This window comes from Arachis ipaensis, chromosome B5, assembly GCF_059453495.1.
Source record: "Arachis ipaensis isolate K30076 ecotype BB chromosome B5, ASM5945349v1, whole genome shotgun sequence".
Taxonomy (NCBI): Eukaryota; Viridiplantae; Streptophyta; class Magnoliopsida; order Fabales; family Fabaceae; genus Arachis; species Arachis ipaensis.
The window spans coordinates 156,407,962-156,430,976 of record NC_142440.1 but is presented as its reverse complement, the minus strand read 5'-3'; the positions used below and the strand labels follow the sequence as shown (position 1 = coordinate 156,430,976).

Here is a 23,015-nt window from a genome sequence, read left to right as displayed (position 1 = left end):
GGCTATAACGAATTCTGAGGTCACATAAGAAATTTTTTTGGCTATGTACAAATAAATATAAGAAGAATGGAACCTAATCAATAAGACGATGGTTTAGTTTTGTATAATTATTAATTAGGAGGACAAATTAATGCTAAATTTTTATGGCGAGTGTTAGATATTAAGTTTTGATTGATTTAATTTACTAGGGTGTGCCATATTTGTGCCTTACAAGATATACTTTGACGGGTAACACCAATATAAAACATATTGTCAATTCTTTATTAAAAATACATATATAAAAAAAACAACACACCCAAACACAGACAAGTTATAAAACTAATTAGTTGACATGCATGCATATTCTGATATTCATATCAACCATCCACTACAGATTGGAAATTGACTTGATAGGTTTTTGTTTATCTTTGATCTGAAGTATTCCATGAAGCTCTTTCTCAAACCTTTTCATAGCTTCTTCTGGCAGACAAATTAAAACAACTCTCCCATACTCTCCTTTAGAATCAGTATATGGAATAAAGTAGCTCAAACTAGGAACATCATCTATACCAGCCTTATCTGGTCCAATATACAAAGGCTTACCCCATCCATAATCCACATCTCTTATCTCAAATTTTGTGATGTCTGACACTATAAAGGACCCTGTCAAGGAAAGTGCAGGCCTTCCCTTAATGGCCATTAGATCAGCAGTAGAGTGAACATACTCCTCACTTGCTTCTTTCTTTGCTTTCTTCACCAACTCCAATGCATAGCTCAAGGGCCGCCCGCATAGCTTCGCCACAGTGGAAACTGCCGCAGGAAGCACAAAAGCGTTGCCATAATACCCTTCAGGTAGTGGAGGATTAAGCCTGTCACAAGAATAATGGGTATTAGCAAAAGAGAAGAGAGAGAATCAATTAAAAATGAATCTTCTTTTAATAAGTTATTTTAACCTGCAAGGTTCAAAACGTGCATTGGCTACACACATGAAGCGAACCTCTTGATTAGGGTTTTGCCAATGCAGTGCAGCTGTATGACAACGCCAGAGGCATGCAGTGAGGACATCGAAGGTGTTGGAAGATTGAGCAATGTGAGGAGGGAGGAGGAAGCGCATTGCATCAATCTCTTTGGAGCCAAAGAAGAAGGAAGCATGGCAGGGTTTGAAGGAGGCACATTTGTTGTCGTCTTCAAGGGGTAGTTGGTTGTATTCAGGGTGCAAGTACGTGACTATTGGAGGGTCTCTGGCACAAAGAAGCTCCCTACACCAAACTGGGAGGATCGAAGGCTTTACTGCACCTTGGGCTATTTCTGCTATGCCTTTTATGAATTGCATAAATCCACTTCCATCACACATTGTGTGGTTCACACGAATAACAAAGATGAAGCCGCCACATTGGAGCCGTGTCACCTGCCAATCCGTTCATTCATATAATATAACGAGAAAGTATAGAAGCCAATGACCTAAGCTTACAATGGAGGTTTAGGAAGTATTAGAGATATGATCATTAGTGTTACATTGTCCTGTCAGGTTACGCTTTTAGGATGAGTGGTTTCATGATATGTTATTAGAGTTTTAGATCTAAAAGGTTAAGAGTTCGATTTTTGGTGAACCCCAAAATCAATTTAAGCTTATCCGGATGATTGCTTAGGCCATTGTTCATTTTATTCATGAACCAAAAATTTAACTCATTGTACACATTGTACGTTTAGGCCATTGACTGGCTCCCTAGGAGTACTCTAATATAATATATCATCACTATCTCCATTACAAATTACAAATATTATTTTTCTCATACCATAAAAATATAAAATTGTTACCCTAAAAAGTAATATTAGAGGCCTAGCAAAATTTATTATTTTTTAATTTAGTTACTAATGTTTAAAAATATAAACTAAAAATATGATGTTAGATTGTTAAATTAAAAGAATTAAATTAATAATTAAAAATACTAACAAAAATAATAAATTCTGTTTTAGTCATTGAGTGTTTTTCTTTTAAAAATTACGATGGACTAATAAAAATAATATTACATATATAAACAAAAAAAATCAACCTAATTAGAAAGCCAACAACACCAATTGCAGGTAACAAATTCATTTATTCAACCTAATTAGAAAGCCACCATACACTCCAATACCACTCCTCCACAATTGACCACTAGTACATTTTTTTTACTGTCATTCTACCACTACTTTCGAATCACGTTCAATCTTAAGTCTTAATCCTCCTAAATTTTAAACTCTTAAATTTAAAAAATTAAACGGTAAATCTTAATTTCTATTCTCTAAATCAGTTTTATTTTATGTTGTTTCACTTTTTTATACTTAAATTTTGGATATTTTATTATTTATATTTTTTTAATTGTTGGCTAATTTTTAAATAGTTGGCTGAACTAATTAGTTCATCAGATTTTTTGAACAGAAATTAGGGTTGGGAATGAGTTGACCTGAGCCAAGCTAGACTAACCTCAAGTTCGACTCACAACTCGACTCATTAACAATCGAACCTATTTTTTAAGCTCAAGTTCACCTTACTGAAAGTTCACAAGCTAGTTCGAGCTTACAAGCTAGGTTAAATAATAGTAACATAACCTATAATTCTATATCAATAAATTATAACTTATATATTTTAAAAAAATTGAAAAAAATTAATTTTACATATTGTTTATCTATCAATAAATTATAAATTTTTTATTTATGTCCTACATCAAAATTATATATAAAAATAAATATAAGATTTTAAATAATTAAGATCATTAATATATATCATTATATATTACTATTTTATATACATATATACAATATTAAAAGTATAGATTATATATATATAATCGAACCAACTCACGAGTTAATGAGTTGAACTTATTTAAACTCAAACTCGACTCATTTAATTTATGAGTTCAATTTCAGGCTTAAGTTTGGCTCACCAGCTCACGAGTTTAGCTTATTGAGCTATTAATAGGTCGAGCTCGAACTGGCTCATGAGCTGACTTGACTCACTTCCAACCCAAACAAAAATATATACACTATAAAAAAAACTAGTTTTCATGGTAATAATATTATGATATTTTTTAGTTAATTTGTTTTTTTTGTAGTAATGATATATTTATTATTATTATTATTATATATTATTACAATGATAAATTATTAAGTTTTATGACTATTAAACATTTTTTTATTGCCAATCATTATTATAATCGTCATTAAAAATTTTTAGCCATAAAATATAAAATAATTATTGATTCATTAAGTATAAATGTAGTATTAGCAGCTATTTTTATGGTTACTAAAAACAAATTAATTACTACCAAAAATGATTTTATAAGAATAGGATCAGCGTGTGTGTATAATTTAATTAACCTGAAAAAGCATGAGCGGAGAGTTAATAATTCCATCATGGGAAGATGGAACATCGCAGAGGAGCTCATCAAAGCAAGGAAATGGAGGCAGAAAATCAACACCAAAATGGTCAAGTGTAACATCTGCATCAGCTTCGATGAACAACACACCTTCTCCAGTACAATCCACCATAAGTTTTCCCCTAGGACCTTCCCTAAGTCTCCCAGCAAATGGATAATAGAATACTAGTGCTTTGGACAACGCTTCCCTGATGACATGGGCAGGATCTTTACCTTTCATTGAAGCCTGATATGGAAAGATCTGAACCACTGTATAGTGGATGCGTAGAGCTTGTTGGTCATCAATGTCGGAGAGAAGCTTAAGCTCATGGGGAGTGGGTCCAGCCGGTGCAACTAATTCTGCTGGCTTCCTTGTTACTTTAAACACCATAGATGATGTTGATGATGATGATTTCTGGAGGACCATTATGTATTTTTATGTGAATTAAAGTAAGAATCCAAGGTTTGGTGTTTGATGAACAAATTGAGATGTGTTGACAGTAAGAGTATTAATGTAAGGCAGAGAAAAATGAGAGAAGTGAAAACTGAATGAATAAAACTTGACTGAATTCATTACAGCGTATACAACGAGAGAAACTATTTATATAGAGAACTAAACTAGTTTGCTATATATGTGACTTGATTTTTGTTTTGTTAGAAAAAGATTACTTAATTTTTATCAAGGCTTAGATTATTGTCAAAGTAAAAATAAAAGTATAGGTAGAGAATGAAAATATTAAACATATTCAATTCACTAATTATGCGGATTATTATTCTAATATTAAGATTTAGGTAGGTAATTTAGAGTATAGTATATTTTTATTTTATTGGACCAATTTTAGAGCCTATTGTTCATATTGTTCACAAAAGTTATTATCTACCTAGCAAAATGCTAGATAAACAATGATCATTTTAAACAACATGAATAACCACCAATCAAATAAAAATACACTACATTTTAATTTAATGCTACTAATTAAATTTATTAAGATTAATTTACTCTTTTAACCCTATTAATTCACATTATTCACACATTGTTCAAAAATGTTGTTAGTTACCTATACTTTTCCTATCAAATATTGCTACTGCTGATTAAAGTCCGCAAAGCGTTTAAAATAATTTTAAATAAAAATGTTTGATCTTGTTCAATGAATAAATTATCAAGTATTAAATTTTTTACATATAACATAGATTAAAAGTGTTATTTTTATTAAAAATAAAGTAGTGTTGTTATATTCTTGAAATGGTTATTTGACGTTAAAATACTAAATTGTTAATTTGTTCAAAATTTAAATTTTTAACAAAAATTTTATTAAAAGATTGTTTTATTTTTATTATTTTTTATAAATTTTATAATATTATTTTTTTATTTTCATTTTATTATTATTTTAATATTTTTTATTTTACGAATTTAATAATTTTTTACGAGTTGAGCTTTTATTTACAATTTTTATAATTCTTTTAATATTTTTTATTTTTAAAGATTTATATTTTAATTTATTAATTCTTATGGTTAATTATTTTATTTTTAATCTAATAATTTTTATTTATCTTTGAATTTTTTATTATTCATCTACGTTTTTCAAAATATATTTTTTAACTGTGATCAAATAAATAACTTTAGAAAAATTTATTTTTGTCACTTTTATATATATGAATGGTGCCTAACCATGCGATAAATGAAGTTGAAAATTATGAATGTTTAGTTGGAATTTTTAAATGATTCGTGAAACTTGCTAGTTCTTGAAAACTTACGAGCACTTGCTAGAAGTTTTTTGTGTGACATAACAAGTGCATCTTCTCCATAACGTATTAGTAATCTAGCTCATCAATTAGAGTTTTGGATTCGCTCCTCCATATTTAATTTGTTTTATACTATATCTATTTGGTTATGATTTTTTATTATGCTCTTAAAAAAAAGATTTGTATTAGCTTTCGTATTTTCTCTTTATATTTACTATATTATTATTTTTGACCTTACAATTTTATCTGATAAGATTAGATCGGATTTAGCAAATTTGAGTTCGGATTTAAGCTAAATTCTTCGGATTGGCTTGGCTATTAAGCTTTTGGAAAAATAAATCAAATTCGATCCGATATTTTAATTAAAAATAAAAAATAAATGAATTTAAATTAAAACAAAAAGCAGCACAAGGAGATCTAGAAACAGCATATTCAAACGAAAATATTTGGTAATCAAAGAAAATCAGCCAAAAACAATTTGGGTGGAAAGGTCTATGCTAATAAGGGTTCAGCTTGAAAGGTTTTAAACTTGCAAGTAGAAATATAAATATGATTTTAGATAGATTTTATATTTGATAGGATTTAGAGTTTAAACCTTATTTTATTTATTGTCACCTCTACCTCTAACCTAGAGTGTGCTGCACTGTTGTTAACTTTTGTTGTTGATGTTGAACTAAATTGAGTCACATGTTCAATTTAACATAATAAATTAAGTTCTAGTTAGAGTTTAGATTATGGATTTTTAATGAATTTAACTATAAAACCAATAATTTATTAGTCAATTTCAACCAATATTTTTTTTAAATAAATTTAATTTTGCAGGTTAGATCAAATCGAATTGGAAAATTTAAAATGCGGATAAAGTTTGAGTTAAAAAATTTAAACCTATAGATATAATTAAGGTAGAACTTAAATACTACCCTACCTTACTGGTTCCTACCTTTAATTTTAACAACACTAAAATTTTATAGCCGATATATAGGAGCTATCATAATAATAACCATAGACTCCACCATGGTGTATTTACCTAAATTATATTAGGCCCCTAGACATACATGATAAATGACATTTGGTTGTATCCTCCTTTGGGAGGTAATTTAAAAAAGGCCACTTAAAAGGGTCTACAGAGGCTATTGAGAGTATAGATATGAATGACTTATTTGTTAGTAAGCTAGAAAATAGAAACATTTTTTTTTGTTATGCATGGTATTTTTTAAGAGTCTCGCTAGGGAGACAATGACTTATTTGTATAATGTGTACAATGGACTATATGAGTTACAAAATGAACATTCTCCATACTATATAGAATAACCATCCGACGAGTTCACCAAGGATTGAACTCTTGACCTTTCGGATCTAGAACTCTAATACCATGTCATGATACTACTCATTCCAAAAAATTTAGCTAATGAAAAAAGATAACACTAATAATTATATCTCTAATACTCCCTAAACCTCCATTGTACATATTGTACAAATATTACATTGGTTTCTCATACTTTCCCTTTTTAATAAGATAGATTAAAGATTAATTTATCGAGATCTGAGCTCTATTTAAAAAATTTTTGTTGACTAATGAATTACTGCATGCATAAGACAAGAATTGAACTCCGACACTTACTCAAACGGACAAGTGATCTGACTACACGACCAATCCAAATTGGTTAATAAAAACAATATTTAAGAGCTGGTTGGAATCATCTAGCCCAAGTAAGGATGGTGAAATTGGGCCAGAGAGATGAACTTGAGAAGAGAGTAACTGGATCGAAGTCAGATGAAGAAAAGAGTGGGCCAAAGAGAAGGATATTGTTAAGTAGTTGTAAACAGAACACAGGATTATATTCATATGGTAGTGTGGAGAGTTTGTTAGAGTGAGTGAAAATTATAAGATTTGAGAGATAACTGAGTAGAGAATCATTTGGAATATTTGAATAGAGTTGTATTAGGAGTTTCTTCCTCAACTCAGAAGAAGGAAATAATTGAAGAATTCATCCTTCATAATGTTCACTCATACATTCATACTATCCTTTCATCTTCTTCTTAATTGTCACAACATTACAGTTTTTAATTTACATTCTCATTTATACATCTATCAATATTAACATACAGATTCCATAGTTTAAATTGTTAAGTAGAGACACATTTTAATGTATCTATGCATGCATGCAGGCACCAAAGATAAGTTTCAAGAAACCCATGGGAAGTGTGTGGTTTTTTGGATACATAAACTCTTGGGAGGCCTCTTGATGATGAATTCAACCGTAGGTGAAATCTGGCATGCAAAGGGAACATTGCGCATGTGGTGGTCATGCATCACGTTACCATTGAAATGTTGGATTCATTTGTCGCTGAGTTTCTTCAGAAACGATCCTTTTGGTGGTTCAAGGATTATGGCTTTTCTTTTCAGCCTCCATGCATTGCAGAGGATAGATGTTGGTACTGCAAATTGTTCTTGCTCAACACACAGTTTGTTATCGTCATTGAGATTTGTATTAGCTATACAATGTATTTATGCTTTATATAATTCCTAGCAAATTATATTATGTGTGCACTCCATTATAATCTTTATTAGTGTATTAGTAGATACTAGTGTACTTACTAATCTATTTAATATGTATAATAACGAGTTTCCTCAATATTATTTTATCACTCACAATATTTCAAAAAAATAAAAAAGATGTTAGTTGGATTATAAGACTTAATATTTTAACAAAAAGTATTGCAAAAGATATGACAAAAGTAAAAAAATATTGCACAAATTTACTATATGAAATTATGAATATACAACTTTGTTAAGTAAATATCAAAATCAACTATTAAAGTTAACTAATAGTATAAAATATATATTGAAATATAAAATACATATTAAAAAGGATCCCGCCAGGGAGACAATGAAACATCCCCCATACTATCTAGAATAATCATTCGAGTACTAAGCTTAAACTGATTTTGGAATTCATCAAGGATTGAACTCTTGACTTTTCGGATCTAGCGCTCTAATACCATGTCATGATACCACTTATTCCAAAAGTTTCAGCTGATGGGAATAGGTAACACTAATGATTATATCTCTAATACTCCCTAAACCTCCATTGTACACATTGTATAAATATTCCATTGGCTCATCATACTTTCCCTTTTGATAATCATAAATGTTCCGGCCCGGCTCAGCTAGCACTACGCCCCGACCCAGGCGTCCGGCCTAACGAGGTTATCGGACCCGAACCGGGAGATCGATCCAATACCTCCACCCCTCCAGCACAACACTTGTAGCTGGGGGAAAGAAAACTTCTTGGAAGGCGGGTCTACTCTTGTGGGACCCGCCCTAGGTGTGAGGTATATAAAGGGAGGGCCCTACCTCTCTCAAGGTACGTTACTATCTCCTCACTTTTATTGTCATCTGTACAAATTTCTGATTTAAGCGTCAAAATCCTTTTTGCAGGTGGCCCCCTCTTCACACCACAACAGTTCGAAAGGTTGCGAAGTCTCAGTCCTCACGCACCAGAAACTCAGATCCAAGCCAGTTCCCTCCATTCCACTCTCAAAGCACATCACCGACCCGTCTAGACCCGAAGTCACGAACAATAAGTTTACTATAAAAAAGATTTTTCCAGCAAGACGAAGAAGGTATGTATTTGCAGAAGCAGAGTCGTCTCATGCAAGCCAAGGGAGGCACGCAAATATGCAATTCCCCAACATTGAAATTTTTAATATAAATTGTCTATATTTTTCGGTTTAATAATGGGAAAGTTTAGAGTTCAACATTTTTATTAAAATTTGTCCCGCACTTAACTATTAAAAGGAAAATGAGTAATCCTACACTATTAGTTATCATCTTACACCATTAAAAATATTGATGATGACTAATTGATGGCTAAATATCACAAATTCTACTGGTTCCTAGCACTACTCTTTAATAATAATAGTAAAAGATCACAATGTAGAACATATATATTATCATGAGCAAATCACTATATTAAGTCAAGGAGAGAAAAAAATTACAGAAATCTGCCAAACTAAAAACTGGTTCATGAATCAACCAAGAGCTATTTATATATAGTTCGAATCAGCCTAATTCGAACTCTAATTACATGTAATTCGAATCACAGCGATTCGAACTATTCGAATTAGTGGGTGTGAGTAGTTCGAATCAGTGTGATTCGAATTACATGTAATTAGAGTTCGAATTAGGCTGATTTGAACTATATATAAATGACTCTTGGTTGATTTATGAACCAGTTTTTGGTTTGGTAAATTTCTGTAATTTTTTCCTCTCTTTAGTTTAATATAGTAATTTGCCCTATTATCATTATCAATTAGTCATCATTAGTGATTTTAATGACGTGAAATTTCATCCAATAATATAAAATTATTCACTTTATTTTTATTGATTAAATATTGGCTGAATTTCAATAAAACTGGTAGCCCTAAAACACACGCGACGAGTTATAAAACCGAGTTGACATGCATACATATTCAGATATCAAGCATCCAATACAAATGATATTTCATCCCTGATCTGAAGTATTTCGTTAAGCTCTTTCTCAAACCTTTTCATGGCATCTTCTTCTGGCAGGGAAATTAAGACAACTCTACCATGCACTCCTCTAGAGTTAGTATATGGAACATAGTAGCTCACACCAGAAATATCATCTATACCAGCTCTGACTAATCCAGAATACAAAGGCTTACCCCATCCATAATCCACATCTCTAAACCCACATTTTGTGATGTCTGACACTATAAAGGATCCTGTCATCGAAAACGCAGGCCTTCCCTTAATGGCCATTAGATCAGAAGTAGAGTGAACATACTCCTCACTTGCATCTTTCTTTGCTTTCTTCACCAACTCCAATGCATAGCTCAAAGCCCGCCTGCAAAGCATCTCCACGGTGGAAACTGCCGTAGGAAGCACAAAAGCGTTGCCATAATACCCTTCAGGCAGTGGAGGACTAAACCTATTAAAGGAAAAGAGAATCAATTAAAATGATTATCCTTGTTCAAATTAAAGAGGAGTATGCAGATGTAATTATTATTTTAACCTGCAAGGTTCAAAACGTGCATTGACTGTGCAAAGCAAGCGAACCTCTTGGTTAGGGTTTTGCCATTGCAATGCAGCTGTATGACAACGCCATATGCATGCACTGAGGACTTCGAAGGTGGTGGAAGATTGAGCAAGACGACGAGGGAGGAGGCAGCGCAATGCATCAATCTCTTGGGGGCCAAAGAAGAAGGAAGCTTGGGAGGGTTTGAAGGAGACAGTTTTGTTGTCATCAAGTGATAGTTGTTTGTATTCATGGTGGATGAATGTGACTCTTGGTGGGTCTCTGGCACAAAGAAGATCCCTACACCAAACTGGGAGAATTGAAGGGTTTGATGCACCTTGGGCTATTTCTGCTATGGCCTTTATGAATTGACCAATTCCACATCCATCACACAGTGTGTGGTTCACACGTATAGCAAAGATGAAACCACCGCATTTGAGACGTGTTACCTGAATAAGCAGCAGAGGAGAGTTGATGATCCCATCATCAGAAAATGGAGCATCGTAGAGGAGCTCATCAAAGCAAGGAAATGGAGGCAGAGGGTCAACACCAAAATAGTCAAGTGTAACGTCTGCATCAGCTTCAATGAACAGTACACCTTCGGCAGTGCAATCCACCACAAGTTTGCCACTATGACCTTCCCTAAGCCTTCCGGCAAGTGGATAATAGAACACAAGTGCTTTGGACAATGCTTCCCTGATGACATGGACAGGGTCTTTCCCTGCCATTGAAGGGTTGTATGGAAAGAATTGCACCAATGGAAGGTGGTAACGAAGACCCTTTTGGTCATCAATATCGGAGAGAAGCTTGAGCTCACGGGGGGTGGGTCCAGCAGGTGCCACTGACTCCGCTGGCTTCCTCCTCACTTTAAGCACCATAGATGATGATTTCTGGAGAACCATTATGTGCTTTTATGTGAACTAAAGCAAAAAAATGGAAATGTTGGTGTTTGATGAACAAACTGAGAGAGACGTTGATAGTAAGAGAATTAATTATACAAGGTAGAGAAAGAGAAGTGAAAACTGAATAAATTAAACTTGATTGAATTCAGTAGAGCATATAGAAGGAGAGGAACTATTTGTAAAGAGAAGTAAACTATTTTGCTGTGCAGCTAACAGAGTAATGAAGGACGAGTAGTGATGATTATACAGCAAACTAGTTAGAGACGCTGCTGGAGAGATTTTAGTGGCTGCCACGTGTAGGAGAAGCTTATCTCTTCAATCACATGAATGGTAAGTACGATGCACACACCGACACGGAGTCGCGAATGTTAAAATCTTACATGACACGGGGACATGCATACATATAAAATATAAAGTATTTTTTAGATAAACCGTAATAATATTTTAATATTTTATTGATATTAAAATATAAATTAATTTTTTAAATTATTTTTATTGTCTTATTTTAATTATATCAAGTATTTAAAATTTTTTTTATTTTAATAAATAATAATATATACTATATCTAAATTTATTTTAAGAATATATATTAAAAATAAAACCGGACACGCTGACTGGTAATAGTATTTAGGTGTGTCAAAGTGTGTCCGAAGCTAGGAAGCACCAATATGACACGCGATACGGACACGACACGACACGGATACGCCGACACGTTCTTTTTATAAAAAATTGGATACGACACGTTTAGAATACGATGTGAATTAAAATTTAAATAATATATTAAATTAATAAAATATCATATTGTAAATATAAGAGTAAATATAGTCGCATAAAAAAGTCTTAAAATTATGCAATTATTAAAAAAAATAAAAAAATTTAATCTACTCTTGCCATCTCGCTAACAGAAAATGTATCAATTTCTTCTCCTCCAAGTTCATCATCCGCAAAAACACCACAGCTTCTATGTTTGGTTCATCTAAAGATAAATACGAAACTTCACTCAGATCTGGGTAATTAGATTTAGGTTTTGATTTATTAATTATTTTATTTTTAAATTTAAATTTTGATTTGTTTTCATTTTAGAATATTTTAAAATTAGAAAGAAAAAATTGGTTAATCGGGCCATAAAATCACAAAATCAATTTAAAATTTGTAGTCCAGCAGAAAGATCCGTCTCATGAACATTTGAATCGGGTCGGACTCGTTCGGATTCGTGACAGCTCCACCAAAATTCTGCACCGCAAGAAGACACACCGCCGATACATTCGTTTGAAGTATCCACCGTGTGTCGGCGTCGGTTTCGAATCCGACACGGATACGCCAGCACCATGAGAGAATCCGTGCTTCATAGGTCCAGAAAAGAATTTTTTATTTTTTATTGAGACACGGTTTGGACACAGCAGACACGCGTGTCGAACGAGTGTCGGTGAGTGTTGTGTTCGAAATGTGTCCGACACGCAGACACGACAACTCAGGTGCTATGCTGCTGCCAGCTGGAGAAGATAGAATTTATGAGCAGTTTACATTTGTTGCACAAAACTACCACATGATGATCAACCAGTTGGAGAAACTATTGATAGCATCAAGTGTTAAATCTTGATAATTTATTATCATTAAATTCCCAAAGAAGAATATGGCTTAATTAATTCAATCTCAAGCCAGCTACTCTCCAATGGAATAATTTCGAAAACCTACAAATACAATTGTAAAATGTACTAGGTTACTCTTCCCTTCTCTTTCAACATATTGATGCCTGTAAAAGGTTGCAGATATATTTTTAAAAGCTAGCAATTGTAAGAAAACAAAATTGATAATAATTTTATTAATATCTTTCATATATTTGTTTTCCCATTCTTGTTATGTAAATACACAGCAATTAAGCACAACTTTGTTTTCTTAGTTTACAATACAATGAGAATAAAGCATTCTGATATCTATGAATTTGAATATCCAAATCTTCTATAAGCATAGAGATGCAGACCTCCATCCAGATGCAGAGTAAGTGAAGTTCTATAATGTATTGATTTGTGTTCATCAACCAACTTGAATTTGTAGCTGCCTAAGAGGATAGCAGAGAAGATTTTCATCTGTCTGTATGAGAAATCCTTCCCAAGACAAACTCTTGGACCCGCCTGTGGAATCAACAACCAATATATATATAAATTTCTATTTTTTCAATGTTTCTTGTTCGCTAAGAAAACTATTTTGAAGTGATATCATATCAAGCTCTGACCTGGAAAGCTGTGAATTTGAAAGGGCTTTCTTGCTGAAACTTTCCATCTATGTCGAGCCACCTTTCTGGTTTGAACTCTTCAGCATCATCACCCCACAATGATTTCATCCTTCCCATGGCATAAGGTTGGTATGTCACAACATCACCTTTCTTCACATAGAATCCATCCGGCCACACATCATCTGAGGAACAAATCTTTGTATGCTGCCATACAAGCATCAAACCAAGTCGTTAGACAAATCGAATACTAAACATACTATAGAAGAATATATATAAAAAAGAATATTTTCTTTTTTTTTCCGTGTGGTTTTGTTATATCATTCACCCATGGAACAGCAGGGTGGAGTCTTAGTGTCTCTGTCAAAGCTGCATGTAGATACTGCAGTTTTTCAAGAGCTTCTTCAGTTATATTAGCTGCAAACTCCTCTAGCTTTGAAAAATCTGATAACCCGGTTGCATCTTTGACTTCTTGTGCAATCTTTTCCTGCACATGAGGAAGCTTGCATAGCCGGAAAAGGAACCATGAAAGAGTAGTGGCTGTTGTATCTTTTCCAGCTATGATGAAACTCAAGATGATGTCTTTCAGGTACTTTGGATCGGTCTCATCCAATTCTAGAAACCTTGACAAAAGATCTTTCCTCACCTGTCAAAAGAAAACAACATGTAATGCCAATGAATTTCTTCAATGATTTTCTATAACTATCAACAAATAAGGTTTTGTCTTATGAATTCTTACAGGCTTATCATCTTGATTATGGACTTGTTCAGTCTTGCTTTTAATCACATTATACACAAATTCATCTACAACTCTGACATGTTTCTTCAGTAAAGCTTCTTGTCCTATGTTCAAAAACCGCTTTGCCTTCCAGAAAACGTCGATATACCTAAGTGCAGTAATTGCACTTGCATCATCAAAAGAACTAGAGAATTTGATGCCTTCTTCATATGTTCCACCCATAGTGTCCAGTTCTACACCTAGTACTATATTAAATACCGAGTCCATGGTTGATTTGGAAAGTAAGTCCTGCCAATAAGAACTTTTCTTACATCAATGTGTAACAAACTCAAATAATAACCAAAGTTGTTTAACTAAATGTTGTAGAAGTATATCTCTCTATTTGAAGATTCATACATGGATTTCAATTGCCTTATTTGATGTTGCTGCTTCAGATACTATTGCAGCAAGTTTTACAGCATTTGATTTGAAAACCGAACTGCTGTAATCTCTCAAAAGCTTTGAGGAAAATTGGTAGCTTGCTGCCTTTCTCTGATGTCTCCACTTCTCTCCATCCACTGTGAATATCCCATCTCCCAACAGGTCCCTCAGAATTTCATACTGATGCCGTCCCTGAAACAAGTTATAGGAACTTTTTAGGCTCTAGCATCCAAACTATGTTACTGATTCAATAATACATTGTATTTTCCACTATAGATTGGGAAAATATGTTCATCACGAAGATATGAAATATTTAAAATGTCTGAATCAATTCAAGTTTTCCTTTAGTTCTAAAATTCCAATCAACTAGGAATTGCATAATTTGGAACGTTAAATCTGACTTGTGAACTTCCTCTCCTTCCAGCTTTTTGCTATTACTATGCAAACTGAAATAACAACTTTTCTTTCTGGCCACAAAATTATCACATATCTGAACATGTTTAGTTCTGTTTTTGTATAACTAATTCTGATAGAATTGATTTTGATTTTTGATGCAAGGTATTTATATTTGGTTGTTACTATTCTGAAAGTAAACATATTCACTTTTGCTAGAATCAATTCTAGAGGCTAGAACAGATTTGCAAATTAGCAACAAAACATGCACAAAAATAGCCAAATATTGAGGAAATAAAATTCAAGTGTGTACATGCAAAAGTAGATCCTCACATGATTTAACTTTGTAGAGTTGAATTAGTACCTTGCCATAGTTTGAAAAGTTTGTCTTGAGGATATATTCCACATTGGTGGGGTCTGAAGTATTCACCTCACTGCTTGATAAGCTAAGGAGCCTATAACTGCTGTGCTTTCTTGCAAGATCTGTCATGTAATCATGTAGCCTGTTGAAGTTGACAAGTTGGTGGAAAACAGTTCCGGCAATGGGGTGGCGTTTTCTTCTCCGGCCATGTCTTTCGGCAACTAACACTGCTATAACTAAGGCTACAACTGCTGCAGCTAGATATTTGCAATCAATGCTAAAATAATTTAACATTTTGGCTCAGCAGAAGACTATTTGCTACAAAATTTTGATCATGAAGAAACTGAAATACCTATAATAACAACAGAATTATTTATAATATTTTTCATAGAATGGTATTTAAACACTATGTTTGTCACCCACTGGTCTACCACCCTGGCCTGTCATTTTATAATATGTGAAAAACTAGTATTATAAATTTGTTATAACATTTTTAGATAATGAAAAATAATACATGAGTTTTTATTATATAATTAGCTTTAAAATAATCTGTATATTACTGAGTTCTGCAATTTTGTGCGGGTCCTAAGTTCCACAATAGTTACTATTATCTTTATTGGTTTATTTTAATATATTACTGATACTTCTAGAAACATCATTTTTAACTATTAGTTATTTTGCTTTTAGCAGCAATTAGATATAGCCGTTTTATGTTTATTACTAAAAGGTTTTAGCGACTATGTCGGTAAAAAAAATTTTTAATGATCGCAAAAACTATATAATTATTACTATAACATATAGTAATAATGACAAATATATAATTGTCATAAAAGCAAAAGTTAAATAATACATACAATGAACATTATGTTATTGTCACTAAAAATAAATTTTATTAAATAATTTATTACGTATTAATATATAATGAAAAATGACAGGGTTTTGTTATATAATTTTTTTTGGTTAATTAAACTCATGTATTATTTGTATCGGTTCTGCTAGGAAATCAATTAGGAGTGAAACCAACTTTAATTAATTAGTTGAAAAATAGGTTTATTATTAAAAAAAAGGATAATAATTTTCTGCTATTCTAATTGTTTCAAATTTTAAAATCAGAAATAAAAAAAATTGACTTAATTAATTTATTTTGTAGTTGATTTTCTAGACTTTTTCTATTTGTATACATATTTAAATTTATTTTATCCGTTGAGTGAGCTAAGATTTTGGACTTATAATTTTTTAAAAATTTCTTGTGTCATTTACTAAAAATTTATGTGTTATTTCTAATTAAATGAATAAAATAATGTATTTTGTTATCATTGAATTGATTGTGTGGTATTAAATTAAAGAAAAAGAGGAGAATGATGAATAGTTTTGAATTATATAGAATTTATCAAAAAATAATACCAAAATTTTTTAATTATGATACAAAATTTTTTAATTTTAACATTAAAAATTTCGTAACTATGACACAAGTTCTTGTTAAGAGAGTGAACCAATAATTATGAGAATGTAAAACAAGAAAAAAAGAGAGGAGGATGAGGAGGAAGAAGAAAGAGAGTTTTGAATTATTGAATTTATCAAAAAAATAGCATCATAATTTTTTAGCTGTGACACATAAAACTTTTTTTTATTTTGATATTGAAATTTTTTAACCGTATCATAGAAATATAATGTATTTTTTTTATTGTTAAACTAATTGTGTAATATTTAACTAAGAAAAAAAGAAAATGATAATGATGGTGGTGGTGGTAACAATGAAAGAATAGGAGAAAAAAAAATAATAAATCAAATGAAAAGATCTAAGAGGAGGAGGCGGTAGTGATGACGATGACAATGATAAAAAAAATACAAAAATGAGAGAAAAGATAAATAGGCATATTTGAAGAAGATGAAAAAAAAGTATGCCCATAATAAATAACGCATTATGTGAAAAATAGTTATAATAATTTGGTTAAACTTAATTAATAAATAATTATTTTTGTATAAATTAATATTATATTTTATATTTATTTAGTAATAACAATATCTTTTAATTTAATTGCCAATAAGTTATAGTTTAAATGACAATTTTTTTATACTCAATTAAGAGATTGTGGGTTCGAATCTTCTATCTTTTGGTAAAAATAAATATATCTTTTAATTATAAATAGTAATTGGGAAGTTGGAGACCAATTGATGAGTAGCTATGTCAAATTTGAGAAATACATAATTGAAAATTAAAAAAAAAATAAAATAAAATTACAATGTTAAATCTAAAAAAATATTTTACATCAATTAAATTTTGAAAAAATCAAATTGACTAATATGTAAACTTTGGAAAACTAAATTAGATCCTTACTGTCCAAATAAAACTTGTAATATTCCAGGTCATTGGGCAATAAAAATACTTCCAATTCATTCATATTTCAAGGAAGATAAGTGACGTACTGACATAGCCACGTACGTAATTACGTAGGTCCTGCTTTTTAGGTTTCACCAGCAATTCAAGTTCTCGTTCTTCATTAAAAGCCAAATACAGCGGATTAATTAGCCGACGTCAAAGATATATACGTGTTATGATGGATGAGAAACAACAAAGAAGCTAAAATTAATTACAACCGTATTTGACTATTATAAATGAATTTTTTTATTTTTTTTATTTTTTTATAAAGTATAATCTTTTATCATATATTTTTTAAATAAAATAAAAAAAAATATATAAAAAATATTAAATAATAAAAAATCATATTTTATAAAAAAAAATTCATTCTCCGGGTATCCGTCGATAAATTAAAGTTTAAAGAGTACCAAACAGACTAAATTAAAAGAAGGAAATTTTTGAATTAAGTAATTAAGAATTACGGCGGACTATATATTGTCATACTTTTTTATCCTATGGCCACTCATTAACTCATTCTTTATTGTCTTAGCCTCATGCTAATTAAGTTGTTAATTTATTTTTTAAAATTTAAATTTGATATATTAACAGTGTAAAATATTTTTATAATTATTTAATTATATCTATTTTTTTAGATAATTATTTATGCAGTTAATATAAAAAATAGTTATTTTTACTAATGTAATGTTACGTAATTAGATGTACATATAAAATTATTTATTTTATACAGACAGTATATCAAAATTAAATTTTATTTTTTATTCAAATAATAATAATTAAATAGAAACTTAGGTGCAGTTAATTTCTTATGAAATTAATACATAAGAGCCATTAAATGATTTGATAGATTTGACTAAATTATCATTTAACAATTTTTAACTATCAACTTTACATAAAATTAACTGCACATAAATTTTTACCAAATAATTATTATTAGTGTATTCACTAAATGAAAAGCAAAAGAGCGACCGTTTAATTTACGGTTTAGCAACAACGTTAACCGGGGTCAAAACTTCACGTAACGATTTTGAAACGGTGGAACTCAACATTTGATATTAATAAACACAATATTAATCCATTATTTTATTTATCGAATATGTATACAAATAATACATGAGTTTAATTAAGAAAAAAAACGTTTTAGAATAGAAAAAAAAGAATTATATAACTGTTTTCGTGCGATGGTCGGGATATAGCACGTTAGTTTCGAACTTTTTGTTTGGAAAGAGTTATACTTTAGTACAGAAAGAACAAAGGAGAGAAGTATATGTAAAAGGCACTTCAACGCTCAAGTCAATAAGTGTGTCAAAAATTATGTATCTTCTTTTGCTTTATAAAATGTCTTACCTCACATAGTGAGGTGAGATATTAACAGTTACGTTTCAGGAATAATTTGTATTAAAGAAGAATGATATCATATAAAAACGTTATGATATTCGTTTTCGTGTATAGAGTTGAGTTATAATGTTTGACCGAATTATAACGTATGGAGTCGAATTATAACATTTGATCGAGTTATAACAGTTAGGGCTGCACACAGATCGGATCGGATCAGATATAGCCTAAAATTCTATCCGATCCGCACTGTATTCATCGGATCGGATACGGTATCCGCATTTTTTCAGGCCAGATCCGATCCGATCCGATCCGTATACTTGTGGATCGGATATCGGGTATATCCGCATAATTAAAAAAAAAAACTATTTTAATATTTTATTTGGCTATTTTTACAAAAAAAATCCATAAAATTCATTTTTCACCTATTTGAGCCTATTTACTCCTAAAATATTATCAATAAAAGTTCTCTTAAATAACAAAAAAATAATAATAACACAAGATTTAAGTTTAATTATTCTAAGTTGAAGTACAACATAAAAAATTAAAAACAAGATATCATAAAATTCATAAAACAACACACTAAAATTCATATCACATTAAGGTTTACTTTCTTAAACTATGCTATTTATATGAGACGTGCGGATATACGGATTTGCAGATCGAATCCGTGGATATCACTGCTAAATCAGTAATCCAATCCTATTATAGTGTGGATCGGATCTGACCCGATCCGATGGCTTTGCGGATCGGATAATATCCGCAAAATTCGAATCGGGTGCGGATAATTACCACAGATATGCAGATATTATCCGATTCATGTGCAGCTCTAATATTAACAGTCATATTAATAACAAAATTCCTGCAATTTTTAATTATATATTAATACGTAATAAATTATTTAATAATCTTTAAGTATATAAGTTTAATGTAAATATTAATGAGTTTTGTTTTTTTGACTTATATTAATGGTTAAAATAATACTTTAATATATAGATACCTAAAATATATGGTAGTAATCATATCATCCAATAACAAAATTTAATTTTGGTGGCAATAATATAATATTCATTATATGTCTTATTTAACTTCTATTTTTAATTTGGTAGCAATAATAATTATATACTTTTTACAATCATTAAAAAAATTTTATCATCAAATATATAATTGTCGCTAAAATTTTTTAGTAATAAAACATAAGACGATTATATCTAATAGCGGTTAAAAATAAAATAACTGATAGTTAAAAGTGATTTTTCTAGTACTATCAATAATATAGTAAAATAAAACAGTAAGGATAGTAGCTTAGGACCCACACAAAATTATAGAACTCAGTAAGATACAAATTATTTTATAACTAATTATAAAATGAAAACTCATCTGTTATTTTTAATTATCTAAAAATTTATAATATTAGTTTTTCTCATATTATAAAATGACAGGGTGGTAGACCAGTGGGTGACAAACATCGTGTTTAAATACCTTTCTATGAAAAATATTATAAATAATTCTGTTGTTGTTATAAGTATTTCAGTTTCTCCATGATCAAAATTTTGTAGTAAATAGTCTTCTGCTGAGCCAAAATGTTAGATTATTTTAGCATTGATTGCAAATATCTAGCTGCAGCAGTTGTAGCCTTAGTTATAGCAGTGTTAGTTGCCGAAAGACATGGCCGGAGAAGAAAACGCCACCCCATTGCAGGAACTGTTTTCCACCAACTTGTCAACTTCAACAGGCTACATGATTACATGACAGATCTTGCAAGAAAGCACAGCAGTTATAGGCTGCTTAGCTTATCAAGCAGTGAGGTGTGCACTTCAGACCCCACAAATGTGGAATATATCCTCAAGACAAATTTTTCAAACTATGGCAAGGTACTAATTCAACTCTGCGAAGTGTCAAAGTTAAATCCTCAATATTTGGTTATTTTTGTGCATGTTTGCTAATTTGCAAAATCAGTTCTAGCCTCTAGAATTGATTCTTTTGCAAAAGTGAATATTTTTTACTTTCAGAATAGTTACAACCAAACATAAATACGTTACATGAAAATCAGTTATACCTGAATTAGTTGTTGAAAAACAGAACTAGACAAGTTCAGATATATGATAATTTTGTGGCTAGAAAGAAAAGTTGGTTATTTCAGTTTGCATAGTGATAGCATAGTTGATTCCTACATTTTAAATATTTCATATCTTCTTGATGAACATATGAAATATCTATTCCCCAACCTATAGTGGAAAATATAATATATTGTTAAATCCGTAACATAGTCTCGATGCTTGGGTCTAGAAAGTTCCTATAACTTGTTTCAGGGACGGCATCAGTATGAAATCCTGAGGGACCTATTGGGAGATGGGATATTCACTGTGGATGGAGAGAAGTGGAGACATCAGAGAAAGACGGCAAGCTATCAATTTTCCTCAAAGCTTTCGAGAGATTACAGCAGTTCGGTTTTCAAATCGAATGCTGTAAAACTTGCTGCAATAGTATCTGAAGCAGCAACATCAAATAAGGCAATTGAAATCCAAGTAGGACTCTTCAAATGCATACACTTCTATAACATTTAGTTAAACAACTTTGGTTATTATTTGAGTTTGTTACACATTGATGTAAGAAAAGTTCTTATTGGCAGGACTTACTTTCCAAATCAACCATGGACTCAGTATTTAATATAGTACTAGGTGTAGAACTGGACACTACGGGTGGAACATATGAAGAAGGCACCAAATTCTCTAGTTCTTTTGATGTTGCAAGTGCAATTACTATACTTAGGTATGTCGACATTTTCTGGAAGGCGAAGCGATTTTTGAACATAGGACAAGAAGCTTTACTGAAGAAACATGTCAGAGTTGTAGATGAATTTGTGTATAATGTGATTAAAAGCAAGACTGAACAAGTCCATAATCAAGATGATAAGCCTGTAAGTAAAAGAATTCATAAGACGAAACCTTATTTGTTGATAGTTACAGAAAATTATTGAAGAAATTCATTGGCATTACATGTTTTCTTTTGACAGGTGAGGAAAGACCTTTTGTCAAGGTTTTTAGAATTGGATGAGACCGATCCGAAGTACCTGAAAGACATCATCCTGAGTTTCATCATAGCTGGAAAAGATACAACAGCCACTACTCTCTCATGGTTCCTTTACAGGCTATGCAAGCTTCCTCATGTGCAGGAAAAGATTGCACAAGAAGTCAAAGATGCAACAGGGTTATCAGATTTTTCAAAGCCTGAGGAGTTTGCAGCTAATATAACTGAAGAAGCTCTTGAAAAAATGCAGTATCTACATGCAGCTTTGACAGAGACACTAAGACTCCACCCTGCTATTCCATGGGTGAATGATACAACAAAACCACACGGAAAAAATATATATTCTTCTATAGTATGTTTGGTATTCGATTTGTTTAACAACTTGGTTTGATGCTTGTATGGCAGGATACAAAGATTTGTTTCTCAGATGATGTGTGGCCGGATGGATTCTATGTGAAGAAAGGTGATCTTGTGGCATACCAACCTTATGCCATGGGAAGGATGAAATCATTGTGGGGTGATGATGCTGAAGAGTTCAGACCAGAAAGGTGGCTTGACATAGATGGAAAGTTTCAGCAAGAAAGACCCTTCAAATTCACAGCTTTCCAGGTCAGAGCTTGATATGATATCACTTCAAAATAGTTTTCTTAGCGAACAAGAAACATTGAAAAAATAGAAATATATATATATATATATATATATATATATATATATATATATATTGGTTGTTGATTCCACAGGCGGGTCCAAGAGTTTGTCTTGGGAAGGATTTCTCATACAGACAGATGAAAATCTTCTCTGCTATCCTCTTAGGCAGCTACAAATTCAAGTTGGTTGATGAACAAAAATCAATACATTATAGAACTTCACTTACTCTGCATCTGGATGGAGGTCTGCATCTGTATGCTTATAGAAGATTTGGATATTCAAATTCATAAATATCAGAATGCTTTATTCTCATTTTATTGTAAACTATTGCTCCTGGCTTGGATGGAACTAGTTGATCATGTCTCACCAAAAATAACGTAGATTTATGCAACAAATTAAACTGCTCATAAATTCT

At 31.3% G+C, this 23,015-nt stretch overlaps 4 protein-coding genes across 4 annotated transcripts; 1 reads left to right on the top strand and 3 right to left on the bottom strand.

The window, feature by feature from the left end:
* Window positions 1–242: 242 nt before the first annotated feature.
* Window positions 243–3,954, bottom strand: LOC107641486 (13-hydroxylupanine O-tigloyltransferase-like). The gene is made up of 3 exons (XM_016344977.3): window positions 3,340–3,954; window positions 933–1,387; window positions 243–848 (listed from the first exon to the last, which is right to left on the bottom strand). Exons 1-3 carry the CDS (start codon window positions 3,802–3,804, stop codon window positions 368–370), a joined length of 1,401 nt encoding a protein of 466 aa, XP_016200463.1. The 5' UTR covers window positions 3,805–3,954; the 3' UTR covers window positions 243–367.
* Window positions 3,955–9,497: 5,543 nt separating this feature from the next.
* Window positions 9,498–11,323, bottom strand: LOC107644741 (13-hydroxylupanine O-tigloyltransferase-like). The gene is made up of 2 exons (XM_016348667.3): window positions 10,163–11,323; window positions 9,498–10,078 (listed from the first exon to the last, which is right to left on the bottom strand). Exons 1-2 carry the CDS (start codon window positions 11,065–11,067, stop codon window positions 9,604–9,606), a joined length of 1,380 nt encoding a protein of 459 aa, XP_016204153.1. The 5' UTR covers window positions 11,068–11,323; the 3' UTR covers window positions 9,498–9,603.
* A 1,678-nt stretch (window positions 11,324–13,001) lies between these two features.
* LOC107642205 (cytochrome P450 704C1-like) lies at window positions 13,002–15,516 on the bottom strand. Its single transcript, XM_016345508.3, has 6 exons — window positions 15,214–15,516; window positions 14,433–14,648; window positions 14,037–14,324; window positions 13,626–13,943; window positions 13,301–13,504; window positions 13,002–13,199 (listed from the first exon to the last, which is right to left on the bottom strand). Exons 1-6 carry the CDS (start codon window positions 15,502–15,504, stop codon window positions 13,002–13,004), a joined length of 1,515 nt encoding a protein of 504 aa, XP_016200994.1. The 5' UTR covers window positions 15,505–15,516.
* Window positions 15,517–20,505: 4,989 nt separating this feature from the next.
* Window positions 20,506–22,992, top strand: LOC107641485 (cytochrome P450 704C1-like). The gene is made up of 6 exons (XM_016344976.3): window positions 20,506–20,796; window positions 21,235–21,450; window positions 21,555–21,842; window positions 21,939–22,256; window positions 22,358–22,561; window positions 22,693–22,992. Exons 1-6 carry the CDS (start codon window positions 20,506–20,508, stop codon window positions 22,888–22,890), a joined length of 1,515 nt encoding a protein of 504 aa, XP_016200462.1. The 3' UTR covers window positions 22,891–22,992.
* Window positions 22,993–23,015: the final 23 nt, after the last annotated feature.

Bases quoted from the DNA above. Each gene is read 5' to 3' on its own strand.
- LOC107641485 (XM_016344976.3), top strand. From the start codon at position 20,506: ATGTTAGATTATTTTAGCATTGATTGCAAATATCTAGCTGCAGCAGTT. The intron at 22,257-22,357 runs GTGAATGATACA...CTTGTATGGCAG, and splicing joins TCCACCCTGCTATTCCATGG to GATACAAAGATTTGTTTCTC. The intron at 22,562-22,692 runs GTCAGAGCTTGA...TTGATTCCACAG, and splicing joins TCAAATTCACAGCTTTCCAG to GCGGGTCCAAGAGTTTGTCT.
- LOC107642205 (XM_016345508.3), bottom strand. From the start codon at position 15,504: ATGTTAAATTATTTTAGCATTGATTGCAAATATCTAGCTGCAGCAGTT. The intron at 14,325-14,432 runs GTATGAATCTTC...TCTTATTGGCAG, and splicing joins ATAAGGCAATTGAAATCCAT to GACTTACTTTCCAAATCAAC. The intron at 13,200-13,300 runs GTCAGAGCTTGA...TTGATTCCACAG, and splicing joins TCAAATTCACAGCTTTCCAG to GCGGGTCCAAGAGTTTGTCT.
- LOC107644741 (XM_016348667.3), bottom strand. From the start codon at position 11,067: ATGGTTCTCCAGAAATCATCATCTATGGTGCTTAAAGTGAGGAGGAAG. The intron at 10,079-10,162 runs GTTAAAATAATA...TTCCTTTAATAG, and splicing joins GCACGTTTTGAACCTTGCAG to GTTTAGTCCTCCACTGCCTG.
- LOC107641486 (XM_016344977.3), bottom strand. From the start codon at position 3,804: ATGGTCCTCCAGAAATCATCATCATCAACATCATCTATGGTGTTTAAA. The intron at 1,388-3,339 runs GTTAATTAAATT...ACGGATTGGCAG, and splicing joins CTCCGCTCATGCTTTTTCAG to GTGACACGGCTCCAATGTGG. The intron at 849-932 runs GTTAAAATAACT...TTCTTGTGACAG, and splicing joins GCACGTTTTGAACCTTGCAG to GCTTAATCCTCCACTACCTG.